General features: G+C 36.5%; 1 protein-coding gene across 1 annotated transcript; it reads right to left on the bottom strand.

Moving 5' to 3' along the window:
- Positions 1-17: 17 nt before the first annotated feature.
- Positions 18-9,520, bottom strand: LOC135738853 (macoilin). Its single transcript, XM_065257003.1, has 11 exons — positions 9,268-9,520; positions 7,817-7,958; positions 6,519-6,645; positions 6,323-6,446; positions 6,071-6,240; positions 5,399-5,819; positions 5,107-5,265; positions 4,341-4,511; positions 3,695-3,821; positions 2,411-2,585; positions 18-987 (listed from the first exon to the last, which is right to left on the bottom strand). The coding sequence occupies exons 1-11, from the start codon at positions 9,342-9,344 to the stop codon at positions 800-802; spliced, it is 1,881 nt and encodes a 626-aa protein (XP_065113075.1). The 5' UTR covers positions 9,345-9,520; the 3' UTR covers positions 18-799.
- Positions 9,521-9,854: the final 334 nt, after the last annotated feature.

The raw sequence follows: 9,854 nt of genomic DNA, 5'->3' as shown, positions 1-9,854 counted from the left end.
GAAAATGACTTTATTACTTCTCCCAAAATCAATGGAAGTAAACAGCCCTTGCACAAATGCACGAGTAGACATCAAACCTTTAGTCCAAAACGATCATTTTACATAAATTGGCATGCAGACCAACAAGTAGAATTACAAAATTAAACCGTTTTGGTTTAAAAAACAAAAATTGTTGAGGCAGAAAAATAAACTTCTCATAAAAAACATCCCATTGATACGTTAAAAAAGGCAACATTTTCAGAAACATGAAAACCTACAAACGTTTTTTTGGGGTGTTGTTCACTTCCTTTATCATGTGTGTAGTGTAAAAAGAATACAAAACGGTACAAAGCACTCAAATATTCACAAACTGACTTACATTTGATATTGGCTTGTTATATAAATTGAATTCACATAAATATTGAGGCACAGAATGACCTCATTATGAACTGTGGTCCTGCGGTACAGTTCAGTTCTCGTGTCACGTAGTACGTATTTTTTTCATACTGATATCTCGCTGTTTACGAAGCTTGCAGCGGCTCGTTCAGCATGTGATGGTCTTCCGCTGGACAACTATTTATTTACAGTCAACTTTCATTTACAGTCATCTTGAACCATTGGCTCAGAGCAAGGTCACCTATTAATGACCTCTATGTCTCTTCCTTAAATCAGTACACACAGCCGTAGACTCGCCAGGGACTTTGTCGCAAGGCAAAGGTTTCAGGCAAATATTGTAGCTTTAACACGCCCTCAAGTTCGGAATGTGGAAGAGGTGTCCAAAAAAATCCTTCATAAGTAATCCGATTTGTCCTCGCTGCTCCTATTTTTTGAGACACTGGTACATGAGAGTTCTGGGATTCAGCATGTAGCGCTCTGAGTTGAAGATCTTGAGGTACTGGGGCATAGATGACCTCGGGGTCATGTACGACATACCTGGAGCCACGGCCATTGCTTCTGCAAGCTTCTGCTTCATTTCTCTTGCTTCATGGTCTTGTTTTACAATTTTAACTGTAAAAAGAAACAAATATTAGGAGTTTGGGAGAAAAATTGTGAACATGAACTTTTTTTATTACATACTAAAATATGTTCCACAGTAGAGGATATTGGTGCTAAATCGAGGAGACCAGATGCAAAACCCTATAATGGTGCGTTCACACCAGACGCGAGTAATTTACATGCTAGGCCAAAGAAGGAGGCTGTGCGAATTATGGGTTTCGGTGATTTGATGCGGGTAACCCCCTTTTCAGACCCTGGTAGTCGGCCTGGAAAATCGCTCATCATTTGCATACAGTTAAACTTTTCTTAACTGGACGTCGCTGGACACGCCTATTCGGTCGCCAATGGTCACTTCAGTTCCACTGAAATGAATGAGATCACGTCGCTCAGTTACTGGCGGTCTGAAGTGGTGTAACACGTAATTCACGCAAATTGCGCCAGTTGACAAATCTGAACTTTGACGGATATTCGCGTCACGTTAACCAATCAGGAGCTTGCTGTAGTAGTGAAGTGATTACGATGTAGCGAGTGGAGGCAGAAATACGAGACAATTACATATTAAGCCTCTAAGCTAAGCAAATTGAGTGTATTCGCGTCTGAAATTCATGCGCAAATGAAGTGTGGTATTCAAAATATTCAAGCGCCTAACTACGTGCGAATAGCGCTATTTATTTGCTTCATTCGCGTCTTATGTTTAGGTTCAGTAATTTCACTTTAATGGCAATTAAAAGGTTATTAGTCAGTTACTAAATGCCATATTTTCAAAAATGTCACTTCAGTCATTTTTTTAGTATTTAACTAATTTGTTTGTCTTTCGCTGCAAAACCCTCTAAGTACATGCAAACTTTTCTTGGAAAAACATCCACTTCTTTGGACAAGACATAGTAAACTGTTGAAAAGATGCAACTACAAACATTGCAAATACTTAAAGTCAGAATTTAAAAATGAAGAAACTGAACCACACATTAGGGGGTGCTGTGATCCACGTCGGTTTGATTGGACGCATGTACATTGCTACTGTTACAGAAGTCTACCTGAAGTCGAGTTTGGGCCACAAAAGCCATCTGTTTATGTTGTTGCCACTAAAACTGTCTATTAGGTCCAGGTGTTCACAAGGGACACGTTTGAATGTGAAACACTGATCACTGTCATTCATCCAATTTATCTTCCGTGCACTCAGAGGACTTTGCTGCAAAATCGTCATGGAATTTAATGAATTCTGCTAACAAAGCTGTATTTCTGAATGGCCTGTGGCTGGGATTAAGCGTCTAAGTCTTTGAAGCATAAGTATTTGATGAACATATAATACGAGCTGAGAGCATGCGGTTAATATCATTATTTCATTTTTGATGTGATGTGGGGCATCTGAGCTCCTCAGTTAATTTCTCAAACTGATATTTATGTGGCAGCTTAAGAATTTTTAAATGAGATGAACCTTGGGCTATCTCCAGCTGTCTGCGGGCATCTCCGAGTGCAGAGAAGAGGTCTAGTTTGAGACGGGTTTCTGCACTCAGGTTGTACTCTAAATGCTGTGCCTTGTCCTGCAAGGAGGAGAGAGCTGAGAGCAGAGCATCTGCCTCCTGCTCTGTGCATCGGTTCCTTTGGAGACTCTAGAATGTAGCACATAAGATATTACAAAACAATGGTGATGTTAGGAAATTTAGATTACCGCACATTTATATGACCATGTCTCACTTGTGACCTGTCTGTGAAATCCAGTGCTGGGGAAAGTTACTTTTAAAAGTAATGCATTACAATATTAAGTTACTCCCCAAAAAAGTAATTAATTATGTTACTTTAGTTACTTTTCATGGAAAGTAATGCTTACGTTACTTTTAAGTTACTTTTGTATTACTTTTTCTTACTTGGCTGAGGTCTGATCTCTTTTAGGCCTTGCAGGTGTTTTTATGACAGAGAAGTTCTGCATTCAAAAAAATCACAAAAATTTCAAGCTCTGGCCTGCCATCTTCAGAATCATTTCTGACTCAAACTGTTCTTGCCCAGGCACGCACGCACGCATAGGGGTGCGTAACTCTGCGTGACTACGTTCAGTTAAATTTTTTGTATGTATTTTTTTTATCAAGTTAGTTAAACTGAAAAGTAACTTGCATTACTTTTTAAAAAAAGTAACTCAAATATTAATGTGCACATTTAAAAAGTTACTTGTTACTTCAGAAAAGTAATATTATTACGTAATGCACGTTACTTTCAATACCTTACCCCCATAATCATAATTAAATGAGAATAAAAGGATCACATAAAGTTTGATTTCAGTCATTGACTTCAATCTTTTACATGGCCTTACCCAGTCAATATTAAAGATATAAATGTTATATTTTTGACATGATATTCTTTACATTATTTAAAGTGATTTTATGTAGAAAATGTAAATCACAAAAAACTACTTCAACTGAGTTTTCACAGACTGGGTCTCGTTTGTCTAGTTCATATAATGGTTAAATGTGAAGTGTGTGTTTTTTCAGTTATGCCCCACTAACATTAAATTCATCATGGCACAAAAATTCTCTGGTTGCACAATTTCTTCCAAAAGACTTGGCTTTTGTCTTGGCATGTTTAGTACACCAGACACACCAGTTAAGACAAATACGGCAAACCTCAGTCCGCATGACTTCAAATCAAATTATAATGCACAAACAACACATCACAACTATTCAATATGCAAATAGATAAACTGAACAAATGTACAAACCACTTTTACCTCCACTTCATTTTCTAAAGTTATCAACCGGTTCTCTTTCTCCTGGTATTCCAGCTGTACTTGTCTATACTCTGCATCAAGATCTTTAGCTTTTTTCTTTAGCATTTGAGTTTCACTGTGTTCTTGCCTATAATAGATAGAAAGAAATACAAACTTTTATTCCAACAGGTTTATTTTAACATTGTTAATTAAATTGAATGTTAACTGCCAAGTTTCCATGATTATAAAAGAGGAAAATATAAATTTAGGGGCAGGTTCCTGGACAGGTTTCAGATTAATCCAGGATTAGGCCTTAGTTAAATATTAGGACATTTAAGTAGTTTTTACAAAGATACCTTACAAAAAACAATACCGGTGTGCATCTTGAGACAAAACAATGGCATATATTACTGAAGAATATGACAGTGCAAGGTGTTTTCTAATGAAGGCATTTTAAACATGCATTTTATACTGGGACTAGAATAAGCAAGCCTGTCAAAAAAACACCCCGTAGCCTAGTAGTCCATGCAAAACTAAAATAAAAACTAAAATGAGAAATTTAGTCGACGTCAAAGTTTTAGTTCTGTCTGGGTACATTTTTTACTACATGAGAAAAGACAGGATGACTATTTTGCAATGTATATGAATATAATAATATTAAATCTACCTGTGTGAGGCATTTCGAAGCAAAATAGACGCTTCGTCAAATTTTTGGCCTCTGACTTCCACAAGTTGTTTTTCTACTGAAAGCCGAGTCTCTGTTTCCATTCTGATTTTCTTCTCCAGCAGGGAACAGTTTTGTTTGTCCTTCTGTCGGGATTTTGTCAGACACTGAATCCTGCATGGCAGCACACCAGAGAATAGAAATGAACAGCATTAGCTTTTATGTTCAAGTAAAACAAACTTGTATTGTAGGAAAAAAATAACTATTTGTAACCCTCATTTATCAAGAGTTTTATACAGTATATGGATGGTCCTTTAATAACTTTTGGTTGTTTGACCTTTTAGATAAAAAAAACATTTCATACTCTCTAAATCGCTTGTATCCACTAAAAAAGTGTAAAAAACATTAAAAAATAAATATTGAAATTGTATACGTGTATATATATTTGATTCTTTGTTTAGATTAACTGAATGCATTTTGATTGTTTTCTTAAAATTTCTTTAGATTAAAAGTCTGGTCAAACAATAAAAAGCATGCATAAAGTGTATCTAAAAAAGGCATAGCAGTGTTGCTTTGGATAAAAGCATCCGCTAAATACGTGCATGTAAATAAATATCAAAAGTTGCTCAAAGTTTTAACATGATCTAGCTAAACAAACACCCACATGTATATTACACAACTATACAGACAGCAGCCAAAAGTGCATTAGGAGGAACATAAAGCCTGAGCTTTAATGCCAGGAGCAACAGAAAGAGATCAGAGGACTCACTTGTTCTGCAAAAGTTCATTTGCATGTCTGAGCAGAGAGACTTCTGGCCGCAGACTGTGTTCACTGTTGGTGAGATTACAAATGTGACTGCGCAGTTCTTGCTCGCTCAGTCTGCTCGCTTGCAGTTCAGTCTTCATTCTCCTCATCTCTTGTTCCAGCCTGTAGAACAGACGGGGATCAATACAGTGAAATACAAATGATTGTATGTAAATGAGATTTTAGCAAACATTATGATTTTTTGGTGTTGTTGTTAAATCAGTACATGTACAGTAGATACTGGAAAAAAACATACTTCAATATCTGGTCAGCGTGTGGGTTCGGAGGACTTGGGATGTTTGTTGAGCACCTTTCCGCTGCAGCGTCCCCTGAAGAGTTGATGGCTTTGGGGGCTTTCTGCCTTTTCTCCCCTTTGCTATTAGGGAGGTTTAGTGAACCTCGATGCACTTTGGGCAGGGAGCTCTTGGAAGGTCTAGGAGCTTTACTGCTCTGATCCTCCTGAGGTAGGTTTTCAGAGATCTCCAGCATGGACGTAGAGTCCACGTGAAGTTCACCTCCACGATGCTTTGGCCCTGGATTTGTGTCTTTTTCAGGTCTTCCAGGAAGTCTGTGGATTTGCAGACAGTCTTCCATGTTTTGCTTGTCATCTGATGTGATGTTATCGTTTGGACACTGGTATTGCGTTGGCTTGGATTTGGTCATCTTGAACTTGGGATCTGTACACATGGGATGAAAGTTTCTTAGCAATATACGGTAACTGTTTTAATGTACTATTGTCATGATTATTGAATTAGAATACGTTGGGGATTACTGAAAAGAAAGTTGTTTCCCACAATATTAAGGTATGAAGTTTAAGAAACAGTAACAGGACATTTCTTAGTTGCTTTTAAGACTTTAACAACGTTATTTTGGAAATGTATGCAGTTAAATAAAAGAATAAAGGTACACTTAAAAACATTATCTGTACCTTCCATCCACAATTTTGGGTACAGGTGCATATATGGAGGTAGGGATTGTTGCAAGAGATCCACGTTGAGGTCGTTTTCACTCGGAATGGATTTCTGAGTGCGCAGCTTAAACATACTGGAGAAGTAGCATGTTGCATCAAATCCCATATACACTAGCGGATAACCAATGCTGGGGAAAACAGTTATTTACATGAAATTATGGCACCCCAACCAATATTCAGCTCTGAAATAAACTGAGAACTAGAACCTACCAGTGTGCAGCAAATAGATGGGACAGATTTGCATAGGGACTCTTCAGGTCCCGCAGCCGTAGAGAGGCCTCCATATACACTAAGAGTATCCATAATGTCACAGTTGACATACAGATTCCCTTTTCTGTGAAAAACAACATGAATAAATAAATAAATGCATACATACAAGGTAACTCACTTGATTTAAATGTCTTACCTGTATGCCACATATAGTTGAGTAAAACATATGTGCTGGCTGCAAAGAACAGCCAGTGTAGGGGTACAAAAACTAAACAGAATAGGTCCAGAGTAAACGCTGCACACACAAAAACCACACAGATGGCCTGTGAAAGAAGAAAATACGTTTTTTATTAAAGGTATCTTATTTATTCATTTGATTATATACAGTTGCAGTCAAAAGTTTATAAACACCTTGCAGAACCTGGAAAATACAGAGAAAAATTAAATAAAGTTTAGTTTGCATGCGGACGTAAAAAATATCGCGTGCTTACGTGAAACTATCGCGTTTAGTTTTGCGTGCACACGTGAAACTATCGCGTTTAGTTTTGCGTGCGCACGTGAAACTATCACACGCATGTGAAAGCTTCATGTACGCACAAGAAAGTTTTACATGCGCAAAACTAAACTTACACGCGAAACTAAACTTTAAAAAAATTCTGCACATGAAGGTTTTGCGTAAGCACATGAAAGTTTCACATGACCACGCAAAAGTTTCACGTGACCACGCTAAAGTTTCACATGACCACACAAAAGTTTCACATGACCACGCAAAAGTTTCACGTGAGCACATGAAACAAAACTTTGGATTTTTTTACATCAATGTCACCTTAGGGGCTCGGTAGGAAAATGCTGCAACATTTTTGGAATTTTAAAAATGCTTAAGAAATCGCCACGTTTTATTTTGTGCCACCATACTTACTCGTGTAACTACTCATGTAACAGTCTTTCAATAGGGAAAACATGGAATTGTGTGGTGGCTTCTAAATTCATCCCCGTTTGGATCCTAAGGAATGAATGGGGCTAGGCTAAATGCTAACACATTCACGAGGTGCTGTACAAAGATTAAGTGCAGGCATTGAAAAAAGATGGGTATGTTTTAATTTGTCTAAGTTGAGGTAATAACATAGTAAGATATTGAAAAACGGTGGTTTTATCCTTTAAGAATCGGGTGTATGTAAACATTTGAACTGGGTTTTTTTTTTTTTTAATTCTGTTATTATTCTGTGTGTTGTGAATTTTCTGTAAACTTTTCTCATGTGAAATAACTTGATTAGGGCAGAACTAAATTAAAAACAAAACTTAATTTGAAAAATTTCCAAAATGTGCAGTATTTTCCAGATTCTGCAAAGTTTTGATCTCGACTGTATGTTTCCTTTCTATAAATTAACATCTATATTTTTCTGTACACAAACACAAACAAAATATTCAAAATAAATAGTAAAAGATCTTGATATTATTTTACCGAACATGTTAAATTCACAGAAAACTGCCTACCAGCCCATGACAATGGAACGTGGTGTAGACGGTCCCTAAAAAGAGCCAACAGGGCCAAAGGTATTCCAGTCTGAACTCCAAGATAAAGTCAGCAAACAGCACAAGCATCCAGACAATCATCAACTTCAGAACAGAGTAAGCGCTGAAAATAAATCATTTAAAGTTACCAAAATTACTCAAAAATACAATTAATTTAATTATATTTTTCTCACAAAACATACTAAATTTTAATCTCATCTGGATCCATAAATCTACTAAATTATATTATATTAATTTTAATAATAATTATTATTGATCATTATATAAATTATTTTTATATAGTAACATTTATTTAATTAATATGCCAAAATGAATCCCTTAACAAAGTGAGTCAAAAAACCTGAGTCATTGTACAACTATGAAATACATGAGTACTCTGTGTTCAGGAATTGTGTTCAAACTTAATGTTGACGGAGAGACAAGAAAAACAGTTCGGTAGTTAAATAAATAGAATATATGCGGGATTGAAGTGCACACATAGTATGTCACAAGTCTTAAAAGACTTTTATATCAATTATCAATCAATTAATACGTTCGTTGGTCGTACAATCTATTGTGCTCCATTCCTTTGTTCGGGCGTTCTGCCCTCCACATCCCTTTGTGTTTGGTAACCATGACAACATTTCATCTTCTGCATCAGCACCCAAATCTACAGTGTTGCCATGGCTATTTAAAGAACAAGAATCCGTTGTGCGAGAAATCTGTGGACATTAATTTCAGTGTGAAGCATAAGTACGGGATGCTAGATTGTTAGTAAACTGACTGAGAACAAAAGAAAATCGGTAACGATGATGAAAATATATAAAAATGAACACGGCAACTAAAAACAAAGCCCTGAGCGGTATACGATAATCGCATTATTATATGCATCATTTAGCTTATTTTTACAGCTTGTAAACATCATATCATCTATATACCCTATTATGAATTCATTTGCGCGTTTTTCTGTCTAGTCTGAGGCCCTTACCAGTTTGTGTTTTCAGACAGTCTGTTATCAAAAATCCCACTGTCATCGAGACATTATGTAAAGACTCGTTTAAAGAATATATTACCAATAATAGTCAGATTTATAAACACTAATTCATAAATGATACAGAATATTATACCGTCGTAATAATAACAACATTTTTTTATAAGTGATTTTGTTATTTATTTATTTTTTTTAAGCAACGTGGCCAGTTCGTGCTATGCTCCAGTGTTTTTAGTCAAAATATTAACGATTTGGCCTCGTGTTGATTTATTAAATCAGTGGTAAAGTCAGCATTAACACTGGCTTAAAACGCGATTGTCAGTAATAACAGACGCGGTTTGTTTATTTGGATCAATCCGCGCATCACGCTATGAACAGACGAGCGCGAGCCATTCAGGTGAAAAACGGATATGAGCAATAACAAAACAACACAAAGCATTACCTTTCGGAAATCTTCTCTGTGAGTTTGATCTTTTTCATTTTCCGTAGCCTGCCTATATCCATGTAGCGTTTCTTCATATTATGGCTTCTGGTCCTGTTGGCAATTTAGTCCATTCAGTAGAAAATAGTAAGACTGGACGTCTCATTTACAGTAACCTGAGCAGAAGCGCTTTGTGCGTAGTGAAGGTGGATGTGCGCGCGCTCAACTTCACACAGAATCAAAGCGTCGCGGCGACGCGCATGCATGTACATCTGTGTTGTCTGGATGACAGGAGGCTGTACAAAATGTGTTATTGTTGACCACAAGGTATAGGTTAAGATGCCATAAAGCTACAACAACAAATATTTCTTACGTTTAAAGGCATTTTTATTCCCGTTATTCAAAAAACTTAAAGAAAGGTAAACACAAGCCCAGAGGCTCTGTCAAATATAAAGGAAGGTGTGAGAATTTTTATAATATGTTGTTAAAATAGCCCAAACAGGCTTTTAATGGTGATTTAAAAAAGTATTTTACTATAAATCTATATGGTACAGAATAAACAATAGGGGGGAATAGTTCTTTGTAATGCCCCTGCATATACACCTGAA

Source organism: Paramisgurnus dabryanus, chromosome 12, assembly GCF_030506205.2.
Source record: "Paramisgurnus dabryanus chromosome 12, PD_genome_1.1, whole genome shotgun sequence".
NCBI lineage: Eukaryota > Metazoa > Chordata > Actinopteri > Cypriniformes > Cobitidae > Paramisgurnus > Paramisgurnus dabryanus.
This window is presented reverse-complemented; position numbering and strand designations above follow the sequence as displayed.

What these genes read in the sequence shown, in the direction of transcription:
- LOC135738853 (XM_065257003.1), bottom strand. Translation starts at nt 9,344, where the DNA reads ATGAAGAAACGCTACATGGATATAGGCAGGCTACGGAAAATGAAAAAG. An exon ending in CCCAAAATTGTGGATGGAAG is followed by an intron (nt 5,820 to 6,070) that starts GTACAGATAATG and finishes CCATGTGTACAG; the next exon opens with ATCCCAAGTTCAAGATGACC. An exon ending in CTTCGAAATGCCTCACACAG is followed by an intron (nt 3,822 to 4,340) that starts GTAGATTTAATA and finishes TATCTATTATAG; the next exon opens with GCAAGAACACAGTGAAACTC.